The following is a 27,260-nucleotide window of genomic DNA, read 5'->3' on the forward strand; positions in this document are numbered from 1 at the left end:
ATAAGGCAAACACCACTAGCCTCCATGACTCACAGAGGTGAGAAAACAAGCAGGCAGACCACAAGCTTGCACTGTGGGAAGACACCACTCACGGCTGGGCCCCGAGTCTACCCTGACTCCATATATCTGGGGATCTGGAGAAGAGCTGGCACATCCCTGGCCAGTCACCACAAAAGAAACAGCAACAATAAAGGCCTCCTCCTCGCTTACTTTTCTATTAAAACCAACAAGGCACGAAGCAGCAGATTAATATCTCTCTAATTACTAAGTTGTCAATCAAGAGGGAGAGAGTCCATAATTTAGTTGGCAAGCCTACACCCCAAGCTGACAGCAACAGCAGGGGGACCCCAGGCCCATACAGACACAAGCAGGATACCTCCCAAGCTTGCCCCATCTCTCTCTTGCTTCCCACACCCCTGCCCAGATACCAGCTTTCTCTCACACACCCCACTGCACAGCCTCATCTAGTGCCCTGCTTCTCAAGCTTGCACTGAGTGGTACAGAGAGACCAGAGCTGCTGTGCTCACACAAGCTGGGCGGGGACAAGGAGCATGGGTGAGAGACCCGAAGGGAAAGCTGAACACGAAGCTTGTCCCAAGCCCCACCTGGCCACCCGAAGAGCAGAAGAAATCCCTGACTTGGCTCCCAAACCCTACCAGACAGTACTACCGTAACCTCATGGAATAGATGAGGACATCAGCTTGGGAGAGGTGAAGCTTCTTGGTGGGAAGCGGCAGAGCCTGGCCAGGACTCTAGAGCCCAATGAGACAGGTCCACCCTGGATGGCGGCACTCTCCTGCCTCCTACCTTTCCCCTCTATCTCCCAAAGCAGCCATCCTCACCGTACAGAGGATCCTGGAATATTGCTCTTCATCCAGCCTCCCAGTTGCTCAATGCACTTCCCAGGGTCTCACTCACCACCTTCCTCTTTCTCCCACAGAAGGCTGGCACAGAGCAGGCACCAAATGGATTTCTCCAGAACCAAGGTGATGTGACACTCCTTGGAACTGGGCAACTACATATGAAATCCTTAATCCTTATGGCCACCTTGCAAGGTGAAAACTATCTCCCCAACCCATACAGAAGGTAAGGAGCTGGCTGGTGGACTGATCTCAGCCACACAAAAGTACAGACACAATTTGGTATCCATCTGCAGAATCCAAAACACACCTTCCCACTGCCAAACTACCTTCTGTTCAGGAGACCAGGGAGCAAAATGCCTTGAAGACGCAGAGGCCTGAACCTGGTACCCTCCAAGCCTGGTGAGCCAGGTCAGAGACGAAATTGGTAGTCTGATGCCCCATCCATATGCCTGTTTCACTCCTCTTAGAGGAGACAGCTGAATCCGCAGGGAAGGAGGCTGTGCCTGGTGCTCTTAGCCACGTGTTAGCTTTTAGCTGAGCAAGTGAAGAGCCAAATGAAAACAAACTCATTTTAAGGCTTATGTGCCACTGGGTGGTGGCGGCGGCGGCACACACCTTTAATCCCAGCACTCGGGAGACAGAGTCAGGTGTATCTCTGTGAGTTCGAGGCCAGCCTGGGCTACAGAGCAAGATCCAGGACAGGCACCGAAACTACACAGAGAAACCCTGTCTCAAAAATCAAAAAAAAAAAGAAGAAGAAGAAGAAGAAGAAGAAGAAGAAGAAGAAGAAGAAGAAGAAGAAGAAGAAGAAGAAGATTTATTGCCTAGCATCATGAGGTACTGGGCTGGGCTCCAGGGTGGGGTGGAGGAGGACACACAGTGCCCTGCCAGCCTGGGGCTTGGGAGGGTATGAAGCATCCACAGAGGCAATGACAGGCGGTGGTCCCAGACCACTCACTGGGGCCCGGGAAAGGCTGGGACAGCTGGCCACCTACCACCTGCAGGCTTTCCTGAGTAGAGCAGCACTAACAGGCCCTGAAAGAGGAACAGGCAAGTGCTGAGGGCAAAGACAGCCACTCCCCAACCAAAGAGGGCCAAATTAGGGCAAAAATCAATCCCCCTAGGGTGTAAGAGGAAATCGAGCCTATCCCAGTTACAAATTGTTGATTTTTTTTTTTTAGCTGCATTTGTAGCTTTGGTTTTGTTTTGTTTTTTTGGTTTTTGTTTTTGTTTTGTTTTGTTTTGTTTTTTGGCCTGGTTTCTCTGCCTCTGCCTTTCTTCTCTTTGCAGTATCACTACTGTGTCTGAGGCCTCGGGGCTACCTGCTGCTGCCAACAGGTGTGTCCTTGCCAGAAACTGATACTCCCACGGAGCGCTCCCAGGATTTGCCATTTGCTCTCCTTTCCTGAAACCCAAATTCCACAATGAAACCACAAAAGACCAATTCTCCAAAAGGCCCCTGACCTTAGCATGAGGCTACAAGTTCAAACCCCAGTACTGTACCTCCCCCCAAAAAAAAACCAGTTAGTTCCGTGGTCCTATCACAGCATGCAAAACAATACATGCTCAGCCCCCTGAGACCCTCCACCTCACCAGCTCTCCAAGGCTGACAAGGCAGCATCTTGGCATGACTATAGCATTCACACTTAGCATACCAGTCAGGAAACATTAGTTAAGACTGGAAATGTCACCAGACCTCAGGAGAATCATGTTGGAAGTTGATCAAAGGGCCCAGAAAGGTTGAAGGACATCTGTGGTACAATCAGGCCCTGCCCCCACCCTAAGTCCTTGCCTGCGAACCCAAGCTGGAGCCGAAATAGACCACCAGAGTCCCCCATCCCCACCCCAGGAAAACACACTGTCTTTTAAACAGCGACAACTTTTGAATGGACAGAGGCCACCTACCTTCTCAACACGGAGGAGGAAACCACCATGCCGGTGTGATACAGCTGCAGCCTGGGATATAAATAGCTTCTACAAAGGTTAGCAAAATGCAGACAAGAACTCTACAGTGGGTTACCAAGGGAAACCAGACGCTCAGTGCCACATCTCACCTGTTGCGGGTCCTATCTAGAAAGAGCCTCCTCAAGGCTCCTCTCACACCCCATTCCTTCAAGGATGGAACGTGGGGATGGGGCTAAGGGAACCTGGGGGCTATGAGTGACCATTTCCTATCAACTTCTGTGTGATGCACACTTGCACTGAAGAAAATGTGTTTTTTGTTTTTTTTTGTTTGTTTGTTTTTGTTTGTTTGTTTGTTTTGTTTTTCTGACTCACGTATCTCTTCCCATCTACTCGCTTGCTTGCTGTTTCCTCTCTGGGGAAAGTCTACCTGGAAAGGCGTGGTGAACAAGCCCTGCCTAAAGACGGGAGGCACCTTATGTGTTGGCAGTACCCTTTTCCTTCCCATTATGCTAGTTCTTGGGTGCTGTCCCATGAAATGCAGAAGAGGGGAGGGACCTCCTGTCTGCTGCCTTCAGTGGAGGTTCCCTTTGTTGGAGGAAGTACCTCCCTGGGTACTCAGAGAGCTCTGGGGTGGTGGTGGGGGAGGGGGACCAGCTACAGCTGCTGGGTTATGACAAGTGTGAGGTAAATCTCATCTGTCATTGAAAAGCTACCCTGGGGTGAGGGGGCCACTGGAGTAAGGTTATTTATAGTTCTCATGTATGCAACCCTGAACTCTTAAGTTGCCAGATAATAGAATAGCAATGGTGTACCTAAAGCATACATGTGAACTTGGACACAGGGACAGTGGTGGACTCCACAACTTCAGGGATCCCAAACTCACCCCACCACACTCCCTCCCGAGTGTCAGTACTCTGAGACCTGGGATGAAATGGATTTCAGTATTTCCCTCTTCAGAGTACCAAGTTCTGCCTTCCTGCCAAGGATTAAGAGATCAGGCCTGGAGCCCGGAGCTAGAGAGCAGCCTGCCAAGCAGAACCCCGCTGGCTCGTTTGGGCAGAGGGAAAGCTCCCCGCTTCCTTCCATTCCCCAAGAGTAGAAGCAGTGGGGACAACCTCACCTTTCTAATCCCTTCCCAGAGCAGACAGAGGGCTAATGCAGAGTCTACACTGGAGGCCCCAAGCCAGGCGCAAAAGGGGAAGTTCCACAGGGACAGGCAGAAAGCCAGACCTCCCTGAAAGGCCCCCAGGGTAGAGGAAGGTGCCTGTCAACTTCCACTCCATAAAGCTTGGCAGTCAAAATGGCACGCTGTCCAGGACCACCCTGGGGCTCAGCAAAGCAGGGGAGGGGATTTCCCTTCAGCCGCAATACTTGTGAGTGAGCAGAGCATTGAGAGATGTCCCTAGACAAGGCACATGATGGGGACTGATGTACTCTTTCTCCTTCTCTGCTAATCACAGCAAAGGTCAAGCAGACAGCAGCCTACTCAAGAAGGCCAAAGGTCACCACCTAACCAGCCTGCCCTGACTGGTAGACTCCTAATATGTCAACTGGGCAAACGATGTTTATGGCTTTGGACTTGACTGGGGTCTCAAGAAGGCCAGGAGTAAAAAGTGGACTAGAGATGCCAAGCTGCGGGAGGCATTGCTGCTTCTTTAAGTAGGTGGGCCAAGCACCCCCACATGAGCAAACAGTTTGGAGAGAAGGCAAGTGCTTTCCAGGGCTACGATCTCCCTCTGCATCCCTCTGTCTCTGGAAAAAAAAGATCCAACAGAAACCTACATATGCCCCTTGCTTCTCACCTGCTGCACAGAACCCGAAATGGTTTCTCTGGCTCCACACATCTGCTAATGCTGCTAAGATCCAGCCCTCTACTAGAATCTATCAACTTGAGGCATGATACATGTGTCCTCTTGCACTTGTGACCACCCCCCATTACCCTGCCCACAGCAGAGCACAGTGATTCCTTGTAATACCATTTGCACGCCTACTATATACAAAGAACGGTGGGTGCCAACTGTTTTTCAAAGGTTAATGAATTTAAGGCAGCCTACAGCTCTGCAGTGTAGATGCTAATTATCTACATTTTACTATTACAGAGAAAGTAAATAACCCGGCTAGAGTTACACACAAGGTAGAAATCTGAACCTAAGACCTTTTGGTCCCGAAGCTCACAGGCTCTCCTCTATTGTCTACAGGGCTGAAAAATCTCAACAGGTAAGTATATGCATGTATGTGTATGTATTTATTTTACCACTATTAGTATCATAAAAGGAATCTGATAGCTATTCATGGATATAAAGTCTTAACAATCAATACAAAATACCTAAGATGCATGAACAATCACTTGATCCAGATTCTTACACACACACACTCACACCAGCAGTGGTGGGCCTTTAACTTAAATGTTTTTTTTTGTACACCCCACATGCTTAGCATGACACAACAGCCCTACTGCATTGTCTGATAATGACTAAATTTGCTTATTACCAATGTAGTGAATTATAGCTAACTTTAACCCCAAATCAAAAGTGTTAGTCAGTGAGTGAAAAACCACCGTCGACTACCAAGAGGTGGGATAGGACCCTGATCAGATCCTCCCCACCCCCACCCTGTCTACTACCGCCGAGAGAATGACTGTAAAATTTCAGGTACTCTATGCATACGAACAATCTGGCCGACCCGGGGTCATCTCAGCATGTCCCAGGACCTCAAATTGGAATGCATGCTTGGGTCTTCATCTCAGCGGCAAGCTCTTGTGAGCTCCATGGCCTGAGATGCACATACATGGGCATATGGTTAAATCGTAACTGGATCTCTGTCTAACAGACTTCTGACATTCACACGTCCTGTTTAACAAGGTGCATGATTGAAAACACACAATCATTGCAACAATGAAATGAAGTAGCATGAAAAGTTAAAATTAGAACTCCCCCCCCCAACTCTCTATTTTCAACCAATGTCAACTTCTTATCTCTCAAGAGTACAACTTAAAATTTGGTGGAGCCGGGCGGTGGTGGCGCACGCCTTAAATCCCAGCACTCGGGAGGCAGAGGTAAGCGGATCTCTGAGTCTGAGGCCAGCCTGGGCTACAGAGTGAGTTCCAGAACAGGCTCCAAAGCTACACAGAGAAACCCTGTCTCAAAAAGCCAAAACAAACAAACAAACAAACAAACAAAAGTTGATGGTATCTGGCTGAATTGCACTCTGTGCCTTCCCTAACTGGTGAAGGTGGGGGGCCACTGAAGGAAGAACCAAACCAGACCCCCAGATCTGTGAATCAGACCTGGCTCTACTGGCCTGGGCACCTTGGATGACAGAGAGTGTCCTCTGACCCTTTGAACCGCCAGCAGTTCTTCACCCTCAGATGATCCGACAATGGTTTAGAAATCAGGGCCACATCAAGCCCCCCCCCAAAAAAAAAAACCAACCCACAACATATTTCTAGACTTCAATATAGAATTTGAGAGCGTACAATTCCGAAAGGCAAATCTAAACAAGCAACACATATTTGCATGTAATTAATATCTGCAATGGTCTTTTCTTTCTCTCTTTCTGTCTTTGTTTTTTTAAAGCTCCTGTTCACAAATAAAGAAGTCCAATGGCAGGACTCGCCCCCCACCCACCCACCCAGCCGCTCTGAGTCCTTCAGTGGCTCACATGTCCTCAGGGTCCTCAAGTCTGCACAATACACAGAAACTTCTTCCTGAGACTTCAGGCCAACCAGCAGAGCTGAATTCTGCAAAACTTCATCACCTTAGCCCCAGCGGAAAGAAAGTGGGTCTGGCAAGGCGGGAGAAGCTGGGTCAGGGAGAGAGAAAATGCCTTGATCCTTCAAGGAGAACTGCCTGGCCCTGGCCCGGCTGGTTTGCAAACACTCGCCAGAGGCCGAAGGGAGAAGTGTTCCTTTCCTTTCTGCACACTAATCTCTCCAAAGAAAACAGTCACCTGGCCCTCCAGGGGGAAGAAAGCTCTTCCTCCAAGACTCATGCTGAACTCCTAACCCTAGCCACCCCGCACTCCAGGGAGTGGCTGGTGGTTGTCGCTTCTTTCTTTTCCCCTGTGGTCCTCTGGTAACACCACAAATTACGTTTTCAGGGACTGGAGTCCCAGAGTGCAATGATGTTGTAATAAACATAACCAGAACCAAATGCCTTCCCATCATGTTAGATGATGCCATTTCCCACCAATCAGGCTCCTCGGGCAGGCAGACCACTCACCAATGAGGGACCAGACAGAGACTGTGAGGGGAAGACCTGGTCAGCAGCAACTAAAAATAAGAACGCTTCACCATTGGCCGCCGCCACTTTGCAACAGGAGTTGGGACCCACACACCAGGCAACACACACAGCGCATACAGTCAAAAAACTTTCACATCCCGGGGGTTCACACTGGTCTGCATTTTCTTTTTGGTTTGTTTCCTTAATTTGCTGACTTAAGAAAAAACCTGATCCTGAAGGAGCCGCTGGAAGACACACCCTCCCACCTAGACACCTCAGTTTCTAAAGGCCCCTCACGGTCACACAGAATTGGCTAAAGGTGGGGGTAATGGAACCGGCCAGAGGCCAAGACACTCACCTGTCCAGCTGTGTCATAGAGTCCCAGGAGGTACTGCTTGCCCCCCACGGTGACGCTAACTGCAAGGACAGAGGGGGTGGGGTGGGGAGAGACGCACAATGACCTGAGGTCGAGCAATTTCGCTTCCCACGGGACCCTCCTTTCCCAAATCACTGGCAGGCTTGTGAGTGCCCCCTGGGAGAGAACACCCCCTTTTTGTGTCCAGCTCACTGCCAAGCAGCATGAGAGCTAGGTGGAATGTCGGACCCCTGCTATCCACCCCTCTTCTCCCAAGACCCATAGCCACGTCTACCCTAGTGTCCCCAAATGTCTTCCCCACAGGGGCTTGGGGCAGTAAGGGAAGCGACCGTGGGAAGGTCAAGGAGGGCGCTCAGGGGACTGAGAAGTGTGGGAGAAGGGGCGAGGGGGAAGACAGGGAAGGGGTGGAAGTTGCTTCGAGGGGTGACCAGAGGCACGGTCTCGGGAGGTGGGGCCGCCAGGCAGAGGGCGCGGCGGGGGAGGGGAGCACGCTCAGGGGAGGCAGCCAGGGGGCTCAGCCAAAGTTGCTCCAAAGTTCCCGGCCGGGGATCAGCCCCTTAGTCAGCAGGACAGAGGCTTACCTGCGTAGTGGTCGAAGACAGTGGGCACGTACTCCTCGGGGAAGGCGTCGTTGGCATAGCTCATGAGCAGGCACGTCTTGCCCACCGCCCCGTCGCCGACCACCACGCACTTGAGCATCAGCGCGCCGGGCCCGTGAGCCATGCTGCGGTCGGCCGGCCTCGGGGCATGGTCCCCCCGGAGCCCCCGCCCCGGCTCCGGGCTCAGCCCCAGCCCGCCTGGGGGGTCCGCCGTCGCCGCCGCTCGGCGCAGCAGGGCCGCCCCCCCGGCCCCATGCAGCGGTTCCCCTCACCGGAGGGGAAGGTGCGGCGGGCCCGGGGCGCTGCCGCCGCCGCTTCGATCGCTGCCCGGCTCCCCGCCCTGGCCCGGCTCGCCGCGCTCGCCCGCTGGCCCCGCCGCTCGGCGCCCGAACCCGCTCCCCGGCCCGGCCTCCCCAGGAGGATCCGCCGGATCATAAGACTGTCCGGCCCCAGGGGAGTCGGCAACTTTGGGGAGGGCGGCGGAGGGGAGGGGCCAGGCGGCTCTGCCCGCCCCGCACCGCCCCGGCCCCCGCCCGCCTGGGCCGGGAGGAAGGCGGTCCCGGCTGTTCCCGAGTGCTGCGCGTCCCGCGCCCGGGCGCTCGCACCCGCGCCCGCCGGGGGGAGGGGGGGGACCCTGCCGCTCACCCTAGCCTGACTCCCCGCGAGGCGGGCGCGGAGGCAGCGGAGGCAGCGGAGGAGGCGCCCGGGAGCCCGGAGGACGGAGGGGGCTGGGGGAGGGGCTCTCGGGCAGCCGCTCGGGAGGAGCCCAGGGCTCCTCGCGAAAGTGCGGCCGGAGCCCGGAAGCGTCTGCAGGCCCTAGTGCGGGGAGGAGACGTGGAGGCCTTTGGGGGAACCACGACGACTTCAACGGTGACGCAATTGTGCAAAATGATACAGATGTATCTATTTAAATTCTGCCTGGAAGGCAGGAGCCATCCTATGGGCCTGCAAGTGCTCCACGCAACTAGGAATCGGGAACAGCGGCCAAGAGGGTTATAAAAATAATTAATAACAATAATTAGAAAGGCGCGCGGAGGCTGGAAGGATGGTGGGTCTCTGGGCTGGGGAACTGGGACTCCTGGCTTATTGCTTGCTCTTCAGCATCAACACCCCACGCCTTTCGCAGCACGAGCTTGAGTCATTTTCTATGAAATTGGTGACTAAGAGAGATGCAGCATATTGCACCCCCAACCAGCCACAAAGGGGCGAGCCCTCGTCGGGAGACCGCAAATGTTATTTGTGCTCCCCCTGGAGGCGACATTGTCCGAGGCTTGCAAGCTTTCCCAAAGGTCTCTCCAAAAGTATTTGGTTGTGATCCTTGAGATAGGATGTGTCCTCATGCTCTCTGAGATTTGGCCAGAGATCCAGGGCCAACTCTGCGCCTCTGTCTGGCAAGTCCGGAAACACTTGTCTGGCCAGGCCCATTCTGTGGCCCAGGGCTGCTTAAAACTTGTGGCATTGGGGCGAAGGCGCATTCTGAGCTGACCCCGCACCGCACCCTATCCTCGACTTGCTGACGGGGAAATCACTTGCACACACTGATTCACAGTGGTAGAAATTGCTGTGTTGAGAGGTACGTGGGGCCATTTAGACCCTCGTCCTAAGGTTTTGAGTGAGGAAACTGGTACCTGGGAAGTGGTTACAAGAAGGCTTCCTTGTTATTCCTGGCGGTCAAGGACTTCAGGAGCACTTGGGGCAAACGCTTACTATAAAGTCCTTATTTCATTTTCACGATCCCCAGGGGCCAATACTCAAATCCTAAACCCAATTTCAATTCTACCGGGAAGATTTCAAGTATCGTTTAAAGTTCTTTGTGAACGGATGGGAGCAACTCTCTGTACCCTTCCCATTGCATTTGAGTGGAGGTTCTTGCCTTGGCAGCATTGATAAATCCAGTTACTTTATAAATTCTCAAAGGCTAAGAAAGGCAACCAATTGCCTTGAAGTCAGAGCTTGCCACTTTCCCGTGGAGGGGAGAAGAGGAAGGTTTGCCGCTTGAAAGACCATTAGCTCAGGCGGCGTTTGCAGAGGCTAGTATTCTGAAAGGAGGATCTGTGGAAGAAGTTGAAGAGTAGGAGCCAGCTCTGCCGGAAAGCTGAATTTGGTCCAAACACCACAAGTTAGCAGCGTGGCTGCCTTTCTCTGGGCCTCAGTTTTCTGCTCTAAAAAACGTGAGCTCATCACACTGGGACCCCAGGTTCTGGATGGCTGTGGGAAGCTCTGGGAATCTCAGAGCACACTCCAAGTTGGGAACTGATGTGTGATGAATCATGCAGTGGTGATTTCATTGGCGACAGTGACCTCATTCCCTTGGCCCACAGTAATGCCAAACAGACTGCCAAGGCTATTAGAGCTCTGGGGACGGTCACACCTGGTATGGATATGGATTGGAAAGGGGGTGGGGGAGTCATCCAGAAGGCTGCCCAGTCAGGCCCTGCTCCCTTCAAACTGGACTCATTAGACCTCTGCAAGACCCTCGATTTCCCATGGGGGAAAAAATGCCCAAGTGGTAAAACGGAACAAAACCAAAACCAGTTCTCAAATGTCAAGGACTCGGGGACAGGAAGCGACTTTGTTCCTAAGCATCCCATAGGCCTCCGCTTTTTCTTTTCCCCCTTTTGTTTGAACTGTGAACACTGAAACAGACACAGGTCTGTGGGAACAGTGAACTTGACTTGGCAGCCTTCTCTTTTTCCTCTACTCTGCCTTCCTCCTCCTCATTGACTCATTCAGTATTTCATTTAACAAGCATGAATTGAGGTCGCCTAGAAGCCAGGCTTTCTTCCTAGCCAGGGGACTTGGAGCTGGCAAGCCACCATCACTAGAGGGGAGCGGCAAGGAGCTGATCTGTAAACAGATAACTGCTGTATAATGTAATCAGTACCCTGGTAGAGGAGAAAGAACGGTCTTCTAGAAGAGGCAAGGAGGCAGTAGCGCACAGCTGTGGGTGTGCCCAGGAGTGATTTGCGGAAGTGGTATCATTGGCCTGGGGCTCGCGAGGCTAATAGGGGAAGGCCTGGGAAAAGCAGACAGCATGCCCTGGCCAAGGAAGTGCAGCACACAATTTCCTGGGGATGGCAGCCATCTGCAGTGGACAGAGGGCAGGCTTAGTGGTGTATAGGAACTGATGATACTTCTTGTTTGTCAAACCTTATTCCCATAGGGACACACACACTCAGAGAGGTTCATCTTCATCTACATAGCAAGAGACGAAGGCACCGTCTAGGTAGCGGTGGTCCTAAAGGCAAGGATACAGTGAACGAGGAGGAGATTGGCTGAGCACCTGCATTGTGCTGTGTACTTGGAGGTCAGTGATGTAGATAATCTCATTTTATCTCTAAAATGACTATGCAGGGTAAGACTTGTAGACAGCAGCTATTAGTTGGCCTGCCTACGACAGCACCACTTGCTTCTGACAAATATTCTTTGTAATTTCATCTTCTGTCATCCTGTGGCTTCACAGGAAGCTCTCTTCTTACACAGCCTGCCCGAACCCCCGAGGACTAGCCCTACATGGGTACCGAATCCAAGGCAAGACAAGACACAAATTTCCTGAAGTTTTTGAGTTTGGGGCTCACAACAGGACTTTCTTCTCTTTCACTGCAGAGCTGGCTTGTGTGGATGTGAACACTGTTGGCCACTCAGGAACTAGTCAGTGCAAGAAAACAAGCTAGAAAGCCCAGAGAAGCAACAATGGGCAGGCGCCCCGCCCTCAAGTATGCACACGCAAAGCTTGTGTAGGTCATTTAAGTTCGGGATCCTGTTGTTCCCGAGGCCTTACTGGCTCTTTTGGACAGACAGAGCTAATTCAGCCCTCCTTTTTGCCTAACAAACTGAAGTTAGTTTTCAGCCGCTGGTCACCAAAGCAACTCTGACTCTTCCAGTGATCCCATTCTCAGCTTAGGTAGGAATATGCAAAGACATTTAGAAACTTGCTCAGTTACACAGCCAAGTGGCAGGGCTAAGTAAGGTTGGAAATGTCTTCCACTCTCCTGCCGCTGGGTGTATGTCCCATGGTAATGCATCCAAGACTGTAGACAAAGAAAAACAACAGATTCAGGTCTGTCATTTGAGACCACTTTGGAACTAGAGCATGGATTTGGCAAATAGGAGACCAAGACGGAGGAGGGGAGACATCATGTAAGGCTGAATGAAATGGGGCTGGAGAGATGGCTCAGAGGTTAAGAGCACTGGCTGCTGTTCTTCCAGAGGTCCTGAGTTCAATTCCCAGCACCCACATGGTGGCTCACAACTGTCTATAATGAGATCTGGTGCCCTCTTCTGGCAAGCAGGCAAAACACTGTATACATAATAAATAACTAAATCTTTTTTTAAAAAAAAAAAAAAAAGACTGAATGAAGCATTCACATGGACATGAAGAAGAGAGGGAGGTGCCAGAATGTCCATATGACAGAAATCCATGGGGTTTGTAACAGTATGGGGCGGGATTGTATCTTCCATTTACTGCTCTGACCAGTAGCTTTTCCTTGACTCACTAATTAAAAGCCTTGGACTTCATCTGATTGGTTATTTCAGTTCATCTTTAAATCAGTCATGGTAGTGCAATGTTGGATAGCATTTGCCTAACCCCTGGGCTTCATCCATAAAACCATCATTGTGAGAAGGGGTTGGGACCATTTTGATTGGCTCTATCAGCCCTTACTACTGAGGCATGGGCTTCATTTGGACTAGATTCTGTACTTCCTACGTGATGGGCAGCAGTTATGAAGGAGACTCCACTGGAGAGGCAGCCAGCGACATCCCTGCCATCCCAGGTGTTGCTCACCAGAGTTCCTAGGTCTCCCAATGCTACAGTGGATAGGATCGTGTTAAAGGGAGAATTGAAGTGCGTGTCAGGTCAGGTGCAGAGGAAGAAGATGAGATAAATGCTTCTCTGATCCATGATCGGTTGCCAAGTCCAGTCTATTAGGTTGTCTCTACAGGAGCCCATGCTCATTCCAAGTCTTGGTGTGTTTCTCCTCCCTCTCTGAAATCCCTTCTGAGAAGTTATCAATAAGGAAGTGAAATGATCATCATCCTTCGTGCCACTGCTTCCTCTTACACATCATCCCTGTGTTCACATTGAGCCACGTAACTGCCAAGGACTCGCCTGCCACACAGACAGATCTTACTGACTCCACATCATCTGGCCACATGCCATGCCTTCCTGTCTGCACCTCCGTCTACGTCGCTTTCTTTGGTAACGGACATCGCATGGTATTTTTGAGCTGGGGTACTAATGGCTTAAACACTGAAGTGAGTTCTTTAAAATCATTGAACCTTAATGATTAGAATAATAAAAACCAAATCTAATAAAATTGCCTCGCTTGGTTTTCATTTCCAAGTGAATAACTAGATCCCCCTTTCCAGTTCAGTACGTCCCAGAAACTCAGGATTATACCCCAGACACTGAGGATTCAGGCTGAAGTACCACTTGTAATGTTCTGTCACCTTCTGCCTTCCGCTATACCCTGGGCTTAGGACAGCAGCCACTGGGACTGGCAATATCACCACCCCTTGCTAGACTGTAGGAGAGGACTCGTCCTCAGGGGTTGCTGGAATGAAATGCTCACATAATTTAGGAGTTGTCCCCTTTCATAGCTTCAAAGAATTCTCTGAGAAGTGAAGTCAGTATTTTACCCCACACATCGGTACTGAGTGGTGTAATTGAGTTCCTGTTCAGAAGTGACAGACACATGGATTCTTTAGATATAGGTGGTAGCGATGATGCCTACTAGCCAAACTCATCTGTGGCTGTTCTTTCATAGTAGATGCTTTGGTCAGTGAACATCAGAACCACATTTTGAATGTAGAGCATCTTCTGGTTCAGTGGTTCTCATCCTGTGGGTCGTGACCCCCTTGGGGCCACATATCAGGTAGTTACATTACAATTCATAACAGCAGCAAAATGACAGTTACGAAGTAGTAATGAACTAATTTTATGGTTGGGGGGCTCACGACAACTTGAAGAACTGTATTAAAGGGTCACAGCATTGGGAAGGTTGAGAACCATTGGTCTAGTTTGTGAGTCTCAGTGGGGAGAGAAGAGCTTACCCTAAAGCCAGACATTGCAGACATCCATCCAATCCTTGCCAAATTCATGAGTTAGTGACTCTCGGGTTAAATATGAGCCACGTCCTCTCTGGAGGTTCAGCTTCCTGGTGGGTACCTAAGTCAGTTTCTGACCTGGGAAGCGGCACCTTGGGGTAGGCAGTGGTTGTAGATGTGGTATGATCGAGTTCCTGGTTCACATCAATAGAAAAGTCACTGAGACAGGTATGGTATTATTTGAGTCGATTCCTGTTCTTATTTTTAAAATGTGTTAGATTGGGTAATTTATAAATAACAGAAGCATGCTGCTCATATAGTTAGCTTGGGAAATTCAGGATCAACACAGTGGCAGACTTTACTATGTCTGGAAAGGGCTTACTCTCTGATACCAAGATGGCACTTCATTACGGCATCTGCTCTGGGGGAACAGGAGGGCAAAGAGAGAATGAAAAAAGATGAGGTGTATATGAACCCGCAAGACCTTTTTATAAGAGTACCCACTGTATCCACAAGTCCTTTGCCCTTCAAAAATCATGTTAGGAATAATAGCACATCATGCCTAAGAATGCTATGGTAACCAGGCCTACCGTCCAGGGAAATGGGATGTAGACATGAGAACCTTTGTGTTTCAGGACCTAAAAAGGCAAGCTATTTGTTCTTTGAATGGGGGAAAGGGGAGATTCTGGCTTCCTAAGACATAAGTAAATGCCTAACAAGGACCATGACCAGCCCAACCACTATCCTGGCAGAGCACCCTAAGCATGTTGTTAGCCTCTGTCTGGTCCTTTCTACTTCCCTGCCACCATCCTGGTCTCTCACACATCCAGGTATCTTGGTCACATGGGGCAGAGAGCGTTGGGCATAGTTGGTATCAGGTATGGGAAGAAAAACACTTTTGTCCTACTCTACTTGTTCTGTAGACCTTTCAACTAAGCACGGGGACTTTCAGAAGTTTCCATAGATCCAGAGCTAACTTATAGCTTAGGACATCCCATGTTCTGTGGCTAAACAGGTTTAAAGGTACTAAAATAACTTTGTCTCACTGGGTAAACACTCTCTGCCTTGAGTTCCCCCAGGGAAGCTATCCCAAGCCTTTCTCTGGCTCCCTCTGACCTCCTTTTTCAGTATCTGGAGGGTTAATGCCTGGCTAAGCAGAGGGCTTTGGATCACAGTTCCAGAAGTGTAGTTAGAGTTTTCCTGCCTGGCCCACAGTCAGGACAAATCTCTCTTACCTGCCAGTCCCACAGTCGCTCAGACCCAACCAAGAAAGCACACAGAAACTTATATTGCTTATAAACTGTATGGCCGTGGCAGGCTGCTTGTTATCTACCTTTTCTATCTTAAATTAACCCATTTCTGTTAATCTATACTTTGCCACATGGCGTGTGGCTTACCAGTGTCTTTACATGTTGCTTCTCCTGGCGGTAGCTGGCGGTGTCTCCCTCCAGCCTTCTACTTCCCAGAATTCTCTTCTCTCTTGTCCCGCCTATACTTCCTGCCTGGCCACTGGCCAATCAGAACTTTATTTACACAGAGCGATATCCACAGCACAGAAGGCAGGACCACTCTGGTTGGTCTCATCTTTTACTTGGGTATAAGTCAGAATCATGACAGCCTTCTAGTCAGTCACCTCTTTGATTAGACTAGTCTCAGAGGCCTCCAGACAAATCCAGGTAACTACCTCATACTTTCTAACTTCCTGTGGGGTTCTGTGTCCCAGCAATGTAGGCTGTATGGGAGCCCAGCAAGATCAGACCACAGTATCACCTCCTTCATCGTCACAGTAGGTCATCTCTCATTCCGACAAAGGGTTGAGAACATCCAAGGTTGTTGGCCGTTTATGGGGGAGGCACTATGTCTTTACCACCCAACCATTCATGTGTGGGCTCCGTGAGTAGCCATGATGACATTGTTGCATCCTGCTGCCTCCATAGGAAGCACTGGGATGGGTAAGGAAAAGGAAGAAGTCCCTGAAGAGACCCTGGACATGGTAAGGGACAATGTCAGATAGACATTTATATTCTCTTCCTTGCAAACCAGAACTTGACCCGTGCCAGGGGTTGAGCTGTGTCCCTCTGAAGAGTTGAAACCAGGACTATGAGAGTGAATTTGGTTATCAGAGCACGCTCTGAATATGTTGTCACTTAAGGCTGAGGACTAATAGCAGACATGGCCGCTGTGTGCCTCCGAGGTTGAACATTTGTATTTCTTCTCAGCTTGCAGCTGGAATCCTGGACAGATAGCACTCTCTGAGGAGCTATATCCCAGGGATACTCACTCACCTCACACTTAGGCTTGGTCCTCTGGAGGCTTCCTGACCTAGGTCTACTTCCCCATAGGTGTTTAGTGGAGTCCAGTTCTACATAAGGTCAGAGGTGAGGGACCTTGGAAGTGAGGCCAGGAAAGTTATGCTTTGTAATAACAAACTCACCTAGAACTTTCTAAAACTTGTTCAACCTTCTCATCTTTACCCCTTTCAGTTCCATTGTGAGGGTAAACAGCATCCCCCTTTCACAGATGTGGCCTCTTTGTCAAAGTCAGGTCATCTGACCCTATGTTGGTTAATTTTAGTCAATTTGACACAAACTAGTGTTGCCTAGGAAGAGGCAATCTCAATTAAAGGAATGTCCCTATCAGACTGGCCTATGAGCATTTTCTTGATTAATGGTTAATGTAGGATGGCTCAGCCCACCATGGGTGGTGCCATCCCCTGGACAGGTAGAATTGTGTACAACCCATGCCCTGGGTTGTATGAGAAAGCAGGCTGAGCAAGCCACGGAGCAGCACTCCTCCATGTCTTCTGCTTCAGTCCCGGCTTCCAGGTTCCTGCCTTGACTTCCCTTCATGATGAATGTAAGCTGTAAGAGGAAGTAAACCCTCTCCTCCCTGAGTTGGTTTTGGTCGGTGTTTTATAATAGCAATAGGAAGTGAGTTAGGACAGAAGTTGGCATCAGAGATGGGTTATTAAAATGATACACCTGGCCATGTTGCCTAGGGGAGGATTCCGGAAGTATCTGTAAGTTTGGTGTGGAAATTCTGTCAAGCCCTTGGAGCTCAATGTTCTGTGGGAACATGGAAGACAATGCTGAGGGCAATGCAGATGGTAGATGAAATTCACTTGTGAAATATCAGAAGGAAGCAACCACTCTCAGGGCTGTTGATACTTTGCATTGGAAATCTGTGGGTCTTGCTTAACAAGAGACCAGCACCCCAAAGTGAAATCTTTGCTTTACTGGGACTATCAATGCTGGTTAGCTAGGGCTGAAAAAAAAATCAGCTATGGGTTAAGAAGAGCCCGGCATCATTGAGGTGAAACTTGGGAAGTGTTTCCTCAGGGACTTAGAGTCGGTAGTCCAGACAGACCAAGTCCAGACAGACCAAGCTGTGTAAACATATCCCATGCAGGACGGCATTGTTGGCTTGGAAGATGCATGACTCAAGGGGTCATGAGGGGAAGTTGAGGCATGATACTTGAGGTGCCAGGAGAGGTTACTGGTGAAGGCACAGCCTCAGATGCTGTGGAAAACCTGAGGTGCTGAGGCTTGGCACCATGTGGCAGGGTTGGAGTTCCTGAAGAGGCCAGGAGAGGCTATTGGTGAAGGTACAGTCTCGGTTGTAGTGGAGAGCCCAGCATACTGGAGATGCCTTATTTTTTCAAGGTGATTTGGGTTGCGTCACCGGAAGGTGCAAGGACAGAACTGGAGGGCCTCTCTTGTGGAGGACACTGTCTCTGGAAACCAAGCTATGCTAATTTGAAGCAAACTGCTCTTGGAGAGAACCCAGCCTTTCTGAAGTACTGCTTTGAAAAGCCTGACCTGCAGATGTTCTAGAAGAGGCTAACTTGTGGTTCCTTAATGTAAATGATTTTGGAAGAAATGTTCCCTCGCCTGGTCGGGCTCTCTCTTCCCTTTTTTGCCTGGCCCAAACAGGCGTTTCCCACTCTGCAGCCGGGACCAGAAATTGCTTAGCTGCTGGGATGGAGTCTCTGGTCCTCACTGTCCTCACTGAAGCAGTCTTGCTTCTTTTCTGGCCCTGGATTGTCTGTCTAGGAGTGCGCTTTTACTTCTGGATCGAATGAGTGTTTCGTTCTTCCTTGCCCACCCCCAGCTGGTTCCCCAGAGCACGGCACAGAGTTCCCACCGTCTCACAGCCTTACCCCCGGCCCAGCTGCTCTGCCCTGTGAGGGTGCCATCCAAGCGTCACTGCATGATAGCCTTTCTGGCCCTCCTCCCCTTTCATTACTGACACCCGGTCTCTCATGCCAGGCCTCACCTGCTTTATTGCCAGTTCTTCTCTTCGGCCTCTGCCACCACTGGGTGAATCTCCCCAGACCAGAGCTGGGTCAAGCGGCAACCCTGTTGGGAAGCCATAGGCTCTGTCACTCAACCGAAACCTGCCGCCACTTTATCTCTGCCTGTTCTTTTCGCTTTGCCCCCTTTCACCTTGAGTGGCAGGTACCTTTCCACACATCTTAGCCAGAGGCCTTTCTGGGCAGCTCAAGTCCCTGCTAAGAATTGGATCTCGGTGAAGCCATTCCTGTCAATTTGGATACATCCCCAATTGTGAATTCTACCAACGTCCTCTTTTCCAGAGGACTTGCTCCAAGTTGAGGTGCTATACTGGATCTCCCTGAAACCGCATTTTGTCTGAGTGTCCCTAAATGTCTGCACATCCTTCCATTTATCATCATCCCCCTGGTCCCTCACTTGTGTTTTATTGTCAACACCCAGACATTTGAAAGCACTCACTTGTAAGACTGAACTGTCTGCAGGGCAGGACACCATAACAGCCTGTGATGAGCTTGGGCTAGATCCCTCCTGTCACGTAGCTGTGTTGACATTGCTAATGCCCAGCCCTCTGGGTTGTGATTTCCTGCTTCCAAACCATGTCTCCCATCATACCATGGGCTTGGGAGCCAGGGCAGGCATCCACCTTATTCTCACTCTCTTGGTGGTACCTGCACAGTGCCTCACATACTGCTCAGCCAATATTTGACGAAAGACAGAGAAGGGGATGCACCTCACACACACTTAATTCTGAACTCCCCCATAGGATTTCCAAAATATCTTCACCTACTTCCTGGGCCCTACACATTGCCTCATGCTTTGAGCCCTGGAAAATCCCTTCCTCTTGTTGCTTGGCAATCCCTGAGTGTCTAGAGGCCCGAATCTGATGTCACTTCCCTTTTGACGGGGTAGAGAGACCATACCACACACATCTGACCTCAGGCATGCTTACAGACATGGCTGGAATGAAGGATCTGGGCAAGGGTCCTGGCTGACAACGCTTGGTTTCCTCTTGGGGGGTGGGAAGGACTCCTCACTTTTCTAGGATGCACACAGCTTCATGTAGGTGAGAGCCTGAAGAAATAGAGACTTCCAAGCTCATGCATCCTCCTAGGACCTTCCCCATACCCACAGATCCAAAACCACCAGCTCTAAAATATCCCATCCACAGTCACAGGAGGTCTGAGGTCTGAGTAACATTCCTTTTTTAAAAAAAAATTAACTAACATATTTTGTGTGGATGTGTTGTGTATTAGTATGAGTGTGCCATGACGCATGTTTGGAGGTCAGAGGACAACCTGTGGGAATCTGTTCTCTCTTTACCATGTGAATCATGTGACTTAGGTCAGCAGACTTGGTGGCAGGCACACCTCTACCCACTGAGATATCTCGCTGGCCCTTGACATTTCCTTTCTTGACCTGGGTGGTAGGTAGTTACCAAATGTTTGCTTGGAGGCCAGGGCTCCCCAGTTACAATTCATTAAGCTGCACATTTGCATTCTGCGTACTTTTCTGAATGTATGTTGTATTTGACAATTTAAGAAGACAAAAAAAGAAAAAACAGAAGAAAAAGAGAAGGAACATTCTTTCCTGACTCCAAGCCCTTAGTCCAGTCAACCACACTGAAGGAGCGCCCACCTGCACCTACCTCTGCTGGAGTGCCAAGGGCTCCGGGCCCAGCTCTCAGTTGTTGTCATTTGGACGAGGAGCCCAGAGGCCTAAGAAGCAGTGTGACTCAAATGAGTCTGATGGTCAGGGTGGGACTTTGTCGAGCTGGACATTTTTACTTGAGGGAACAGTGTGAACAAGCATTACTGAGTGGAACCGGGCTCGTGTGCTTAGGGTTTGAAGCAGCAAAGATGCCCTGTTACTAAATACAGTGTAGATGCTGGGAGGTACATCTGGCTTAGAGACCCAGCTTGTTGTCCCAGCCCCAGATGTCAGCAGGACAAAATGCTCCTGTCAAGGAAGTAGGGGACTCTGGGCCTTTATGCAAAAGCAGACATGAGATTTTCTGTTTGGTTTGTTGTCTTGCTTAAACCACAGGCCCACGTGAGCTCACAAACTCTATCCCAGACAGGCGGGAAGTTACATCTGCCAGACACATGACATGGACGCCTGAGTTCCTGCAGACACGTTTGCCCTAGCCCTGAATTTCAGCCCACCCCACCCTGCAGCTGCTTCCAAGGCCAGCATTAATGAACACAGTAGAAAGGCCTTGGAAGCCCAGGAAGGACCACAAGGACGGTGGACTGCAGCCTCTGGAGGCGGTGGTAATGAGCTAGGAGATGATCCACTCCTACCCCCAGCCTGGGACCTTGGAATTCAGAACATTGCCCACCATCACCGAGGGTGTGCCTGTGTCTGGACTACTGATAAGTGAGGGCACTGTGACATGGTAGAGGAAGCCCTGAACTTCAGCTGGGGCTACTAGGGTTTTTTTGTTTTGTTTTGTTTTGTTTTTTAAAATAAAGAGGCAAGGCTAGCGATTAAAAGTCAAATCAGGTCTAGCTCCTTCATGCCCAAAGAGGGACTGTAATGAGGAGTGTGACACCCAAATCCAAAGAACAGGTCATGGCAGCAAGTGTGTTGATGGCAGTTACCACCCAGGACGACTGACTGCCCAGCGCTGAGATCAGTCTTCACTTCTTTTATTTAAGCAATGGCCCCACGATGTGGATGCAGTTGTATTATATCCACGGATATTTACATTATATCCATGAGGAAACTGGGTGGAAGGGGACCCGAGCTGCTTCAGAAAATGAGATGCCTGTTCAGTGCAGAGCTGGGCACCCTACTGAGGAGCCTGCACGGTAGAAATTGGCACTGTCTGGGCACAGAGAGGCACCTCCATCGTGAAGAGGAGCCCAGCAGCCCCATTTTGATGGGAGTGGCTGGTGAATCTGGATTGGACTGCTCTCTCATTCAACAGCCTTCAGATTCGGCTCCGCAGGCAACTTGCCCTCAAGAAAAGAGGCCACGACCCACCAGCATGGCAGCTGTTAGTTTTCATTAGTAAATTAATAAGCTAGCTGCTTGGGTCTATACAGATGTCTGTTAAGGAGAGGCCACCCCAGAGTGGGGCCCTCTCTGTACCAACTTAATTGAGATTCTCAGTGTGCAAGCTTAAGCCCCGGTCTCAGCCTCAGTGCCAAGGAACCCTCTCTTGGACTCTTCTTGGCAGAACTGGACAGCCTTCCTAAGGGGAGGCCGAGCTGTAAATTGGAGCTGCTTGGTCAGATGGCCAGGGTCATCGGTACAGAAGGATATGACAGTGCCAGGTTCCAGTCAGTGTGTGTTCCAAGTTCCACATTCTGTGTCAGACTCACGGCGCCAGACCAAAGGCGGCTCCTGGCAGGGAACTGGTAAAGGCTCGCCTAATGTGTTTGTTCCTCTATACACATGCCCGGGGTGTCCTACATCTCAGACTCCCTAGCCTTTCATCCATGGTGGTTCCAAAAGCTGGTGACCAGCAGAGTCACTTGGGGAGCCTTTTACAACTGATTTAATCAACGTGTCTTATGTAGGAGCAGGGAATGGTTTTTTCTCTATTGACAAAAGAAACCGTAGTTTTCAAAAGCATACTTCAAACGAGCATGAGATAAGTTCAACAATGTTCTTTTTGGATAAAAGTTATTTTAGATGGGAACTTGCTGTGTAGCTCAGGCTGACCTGGAACTTGCTATTAGACTGAGCTAGCCTCAGAGTCACAGCTTGGCCTGCCTCTGCCTCCTAAGTGCTGGGATTAGAGGCGTGCGCCACCATGGCCAGCCTTTTTGAAACATTTAAAATGACGTGAATATCAGGGCATGGGTGTAGAGTTCAAAGTACAACTTACTAGAATTGGTTTTTTCCCTTCTACCTGCGGGTCCCAGGGATCACACTCAGGTTTTCAGGCTTGGAGGCAAGTACCGTTACCCACTGAGCATCTCACCAGTCCTGATTATGCCTTTAATATCTTTTTATTTCAATTATTCTTTAGCTCTAAAATTTATTTAGTTCTTCATTTTTTTTTCAGACTTTTTTTTTTATTTTTTGGTTTTTCGAGACAGGGTTTCTCTGGGTAGCTTTACGCCTTTCCTGGATCTCGCTTTGTAGACCAGGCTGGCCTCGAACTCACAGAGATCCGCCTGGCTCTGCCTCCTGAGTGCTGGGATTTAAAGCGTGTGCCACCACCGCCTGGCTGACATTTTTTTCTGAGTTGATGAGAATCTTTTGAGTTTTATTTTTTAATTAATTTATTCTTAGATAATTTCACATTATCTAATTTTGTGTGACTATTCTGGTCACACAAAACTCCACCACCACCATCCCTTACTCTCCTCCCACACACCCCCATTTCCAGGCTTCCTTTCCCCCTACCAAATCTCCACCATACTTAGTCTTTTTTTTTTTTTTTTCTTTGTGACCTATTGGGTTTAACCAGGTCCTGGGGTCACAGGTAGGGAACATTGGAGCATTAGTCACTCATGGACAGCTCTGTTACTAGAGAAGATGACTTTCTCTCCTCCAGCAGCTCAAGACTGCTGCTGTTAGCTTTCCTGGGTTGGGTGGGAACCCCACTAACCCCTCATCCATCTCTGATTGACGGGTTTATGGGTTCAGTCTTTTGTGGGTTCTATGCAAACAACCCACAGCTGTTGTAAACTTGTGAATGTCACAGCCATTTTATCCTAGTAGGAGAGGGTTTTTTGTTTGTTTGTTTTTTATTTTTATTTTGTCATTGTTCTGTTTGTTTCTGTGGTGCTAGATGAAACCCAGGGCCGTGTGCACAAGAGGCAATTGTTCTCCCATTGAAGCATATCCCCAGTCTGAGGATTTTCCTCCTCCTCCTCCTCCTCTCCTTTGTTACAGTCATTATTGGAGGAGGATGTGTGTATGATGCGTGTTTGTGAGTGTGGTGGCACACACACTCGGCACACACACCGCTGTGCATTCCTGGAGGTCAGAGGAGTCGAGTTGAGTCTGTGCTTCCGCCTTTACGTGGAGCCTGGGGACCAAACACAGCTCACTGGGACTCTTCGGGAAGCAGTCCATCTAGCCCAACACTCCTTTTCACATCCCGGACCCCAGATGATCCTGGCAGAGGTTTTGATGACCACAGGTATAGGATGAGCAGTAGGGGTGGAATGAGGCTTTCCACAATGGATTTCTTATAGGTAGGTCCTCGATGCGATTCAAATGCATGCACAAGCTTGGAAGCCATTCCCAGTGAAAAGACCACCTTTGGCCTCTTCAGCCCCATGCCTCTCCCCAGAGTGCCTTTATCCACTTAGCCATACTCTACGTCTTCATATCATTAGAGATTTTGTGAAGCCTTCTGCTTCTGCGCAGTCTTCCTGGATTGAATCCTACAATTATCAGGTTCTCTTGATTCTCTTCAGTCTTCCCCATCCCGTAATGTTTTTGTAACCTTAAAAAAATTGTGTGTATGGGTGTTTTGCTTGCGTATACGTCTGTGTACCACATATGTGCAGTGCCCAAGGAAGTCATAAGAAGGTATCAGATCCCCTGGGACTGGAGTTTCAGGTCCTTGTGAGCCACCGTGTGAATGCTGGGAATTGAACTCAGGTCTTAATGGCGGAGCCATCTCTCCAGCCCCATGTGGAGACATTCTTTATGTATTGATTTGGTATTTCCGCTCCATTGACTTTCTGAGTCTTCAGCCATCATTGCCTAGAGAATTCAGGACTAGAATGCCCCCCCCAACTTCCGGCTATCATGTGAGAACGAGGGGAAGAGGAAGGGAAAGAGGACACAGCCTCTGTCACTAGGGAGTGAGTGGCTTCTTACACATCACTTCCCATCCCTGGGCTTCCGTTTACTTACCTACAAACTGAGGGCTATCGAGAGGGTCTCCAGGATCCTTCCCTTTAGAGTCTGATTTCCCCTTTCCTCCTTTGTGTACTATGCAGGGAGGAAGCAGAACTCCAGCAAAACTCCGGAAACTGCCCTAAATCTAAGACACCAAAGGGCCCACGGGGTCTCCCTCCGCCCCACTCTCTGAGAGCAGCCATGGCCCTGACTGACATCGATGTGCAGAAGCAGATCAAGCACATGATGGCGTTCATTGAGCAAGAAGCCAATGAAAAGGCAGAGGAGATAGATGCCAAGACAGAGGAAGAGTTCAGCATCGAGAAAGGCCGCCTCGTGCAGACCCAGAGACTAAAGATTATGGATTATTATGAGAAGAAGGAGAAGCAGATAGAGCAGCAGAAAAAAATCCAGCTCTCCACCATGAGAAATCAGGCACGGCTCACAGTCCTGAGAGCCCGAGACGATCTCATCTTGGAACTGCTCAGGGACGCGAAGGAGGGACTCATTAAAATTGCGTCGGATCTAGGTGTCTATCAGGAGCTGCTGGATAAACTTGTGCTCCAGTCCTTGCTCCGGCTTCTGGAGCCTGTGATGATCGTCCGCTGCAGGCTGCAGGACCTCCACCTGGTGGAGGCGGCAGTGCAAAGGGCCATCCCTCAGTACGTGATGCTCTGCCAAAAGCATTCAGACGTCCAGGTTGATCAAGAGATATATTTGCCATCGAATACCGCTGGAGGGGTGGAGGTCTATAGCGGTGATCACAGAATAAAGGTCTCCAATACCCTGGAAAGTCGACTGAATCTCGCAGCCCTGGAAAAGATGCCAGAGATACGAAAGGCTTTGTTTGGAGTTAATGCCAATAGAAAGTTCTTTATATAAGGCTCTGGAGAGGGAAGCTTGGGTTGAACTGCAAAGTCAGAAAAGTCTTAAGTCATTTGGACAATGGGAACTGGGGTGGCGGGGTGCTTCTTCCTCTTTGGAAGCTTGGGTGTTGATTACTAGCTTTGAATGGCTAAAAGAATCGCACATTGTTAACTTTGGAATAAAGCCCAAAGGATGCTCAGAAATCAAATTCTAGTTCATCCGTGTTTATGACAGTTTCTGGGGCACTTTGAAGTCTGGGATGAAGGAAGTGAAGATGTCTTTGCCTTAGGTGAGACATGAATCGCACCTTTGACCTATGAGTCCCAGGCTCTAAGTGTATTCAAATATGAAGTGTGTTTTTCCTCCCTCGTTTCAGCTTTAGTACCTTGTGATAATAGTTGAATGAGGGTCAACATCATAGATGTGTCTGGGACAGCTTCCCCCGGGCTCATGCTCAGAAAAGCCCCAGGGAACCAGAAACTGAACCAATGATTTCATGTCCCTGTAACCACTGCCTTGAAATTCGTGATATCTTTGGAGATGTGTAGGAAGCTGCAGTGGGACATTGGGGTATGTACCATGGGTTTGGACCCTTGGCTTATGTGTGCTACTGATTTCAGAAGCTCGCCTATATTCCTGAAGTTCATTCTTGGCCTGTCTTTGCTATCTCTCTGCTGCACCAAGGCCCAGCCTTCTCCATTTCCAGCTCACATTGCCAACACCTCTCTGGCCCTGTATGTATGTATGCTGTGTCTGAGTAGAGTAGACACACTCTATGGAGTTCAGGGTCAAGCATAATGATAAACATCTCTGATCTCAGCTCAGGAGCAGTGTGTCATTCTTGAGGCTGATGGGAACCAGCAGTTGTCAAACTTCCCAGGCCCAAGTATCGAGGCAGGATCCTCAGGAGCTTCTGAGGGCATGCCTGTGGCCTGCAAAAAATCCCCACACCTGGCGGAGTCCTCACTCAGATAGCTGAGTGCCTGTGGGGATTTGGGCTCTCTCTCCCAGACAGCTTGAAGTACTTTCTGGGAGAAGCAGAGTATGATCACTTTTGTTTACATGTGGGCATTACATACTGTAAAATGAATGGTGGGGCTGGAGATATACCTCACTAGTGAAGAGCACTTGTTGCTTGAACTTTCAGAGGACCCCAGTTCATTTCCAGCACCCACATGGTGGCTCATAGCCATCCATCTCTAACTCTGGTTCCAGGGGATCCATTTCATTATGACCTTTGCAGGCACCAGGCACACATATGGTACACATACCTATGTACCTGAGGCAAGCCCTCCAAGTGAGTAGTACAATCTGTGCTGATTTTGCTTTATTTAGGAAGACATTAAATAGTAAAGAAACAGGAAAAGTGGGGAGATTGCAAAAAAAAAGCCCTCCCCATGCCACCAGACTTCCACTACTGTTTAAACAAAGGGTCCTGCCTTTTTATTTTACACTGGACCCCACGATTTCCATAGTTAGGTCTGTGTGGGTGTGAATGCTTTCACGTTTAATCCGTGAGTACGTGCCATTGGTTAAAAGGTTTGGGACAGAAGAAACTCGGAACAACTTTCCAGAGCCAATGCCCTGTCTGGTTAGGACCATGTACTGAACAGAAGCCCCATAGGACTCAAACACAGGGCTGGGGGCAGGTTATTAGTAAGTTGGGGCGATTCATGTAACCCAGGGGCAGAAATCTCACAGGGCCTCAGGAAAGGGCTGGAATTGAGACTCAGAAAAGCCACTTGGAATCTTCTTTCTCCTAAGTCCCATCTCCACGATTTGCCAAATTCTCCTCACAGAGTTGCCAGGTCACACATGACTTATCCTTGTCTCCGCCCCCACCACGGTTCCAGTATACCCCTTCACCATGTCCCTTCAACCAAACCAAAAGGGGTGTTCAACCAAGCACCGGCATTTCCCCAGTTCCTTTGAGGGCTCAACAGGAGAGGCCTTTATTTCCTGGTGCCACTTTTCCACCTGTCTTGTCTCCCACACGCTGCCAGCTCCCTGGACTATGTGACTTTTGCATCTGGTGTTGGGTGACACAGAGGCTCTGAGTGAGTATTAATGGACATTCTGGAGAGGGGACTGTAGTCAGAAGTTTTCCTGTGTCCCGCCTGGTCCTGCAGCAGCTCAGACCCAAGTAAACATGTAGAGGCTTATATTATTACAAATTGCATGGCCACGGCCTATGTATGGCTCAATTTTTGCTAGCTAGTTCTTATAACTAAACTCAGCCATTTCTATTAATCTATATGTTGCCACATGTTCCGTGGCTT

The 27,260-nt window shown here is 49.6% G+C and overlaps 3 protein-coding genes and 1 long non-coding RNA gene across 8 annotated transcripts in view; 3 read left to right on the top strand and 1 right to left on the bottom strand.

The window, feature by feature from the left end:
* The window catches only part of Pigf (phosphatidylinositol glycan anchor biosynthesis class F), a 56,052-nt gene extending 54,577 nt beyond the window's left edge, over positions 1-1,475 (top strand). Inside the window, exon 7 of the mRNA XM_036170856.1 lies at positions 941-1,475. The gene's annotated coding sequence lies outside the window, so the exon portion shown is untranslated. The remainder of the gene's footprint in view (positions 1-940) is intronic.
* The window catches only part of Rhoq (ras homolog family member Q), a 36,074-nt gene extending 27,769 nt beyond the window's left edge, over positions 1-8,305 (bottom strand). The window contains exons 1-2 of one of the 2 annotated variants that reach the window (XM_036170862.1): positions 7,946-8,303; positions 7,347-7,405 (exon numbers count right to left, since the gene is read on the bottom strand). In XM_036170862.1, the coding sequence (XP_036026755.1) occupies positions 7,347-7,405; positions 7,946-8,087 (201 nt within the window). In that variant the 5' untranslated portion in view covers positions 8,088-8,303. Of the gene's footprint in view, positions 1-7,346; positions 7,406-7,945 lie in introns of both variants that reach the window. The other variant, XM_036170863.1, reaches the window with a different exon arrangement.
* Positions 2,114-5,796, top strand: LOC118571663. The gene is made up of 5 exons (XR_004943376.1): positions 2,114-2,201; positions 2,737-2,845; positions 4,229-4,774; positions 4,868-4,985; positions 5,751-5,796. It is a non-coding gene; the product is annotated as an uncharacterized LOC118571663 (long non-coding RNA).
* Positions 8,306-8,695: 390 nt separating the features above from the next.
* Atp6v1e2 (ATPase H+ transporting V1 subunit E2) lies at positions 8,696-25,124 on the top strand. Of its 4 annotated transcripts, none has more exons than XM_036170858.1 (3): positions 8,696-9,536; positions 11,127-11,270; positions 24,216-25,124. In XM_036170858.1, the coding sequence occupies exon 3, from the start codon at positions 24,316-24,318 to the stop codon at positions 24,994-24,996; it is 681 nt and encodes a 226-aa protein (XP_036026751.1). In that variant the 5' UTR covers positions 8,696-9,536; positions 11,127-11,270; positions 24,216-24,315; the 3' UTR covers positions 24,997-25,124. The 4 variants fall into 4 exon arrangements, 3 of the variants coding, with proteins under 3 accessions (XP_036026751.1, XP_036026753.1, XP_036026754.1); XM_036170860.1 differs by having other exon boundaries at positions 8,696-8,833; XM_036170861.1 differs by lacking the exon at positions 8,696-9,536 and adding an exon at positions 10,316-10,337.
* Positions 25,125-27,260: the final 2,136 nt, after the last annotated feature.

This window comes from Onychomys torridus, chromosome 21 (genome assembly GCF_903995425.1).
Source record: "Onychomys torridus chromosome 21, mOncTor1.1, whole genome shotgun sequence".
NCBI classification, from domain to species: Eukaryota; Metazoa; Chordata; class Mammalia; order Rodentia; family Cricetidae; genus Onychomys; species Onychomys torridus.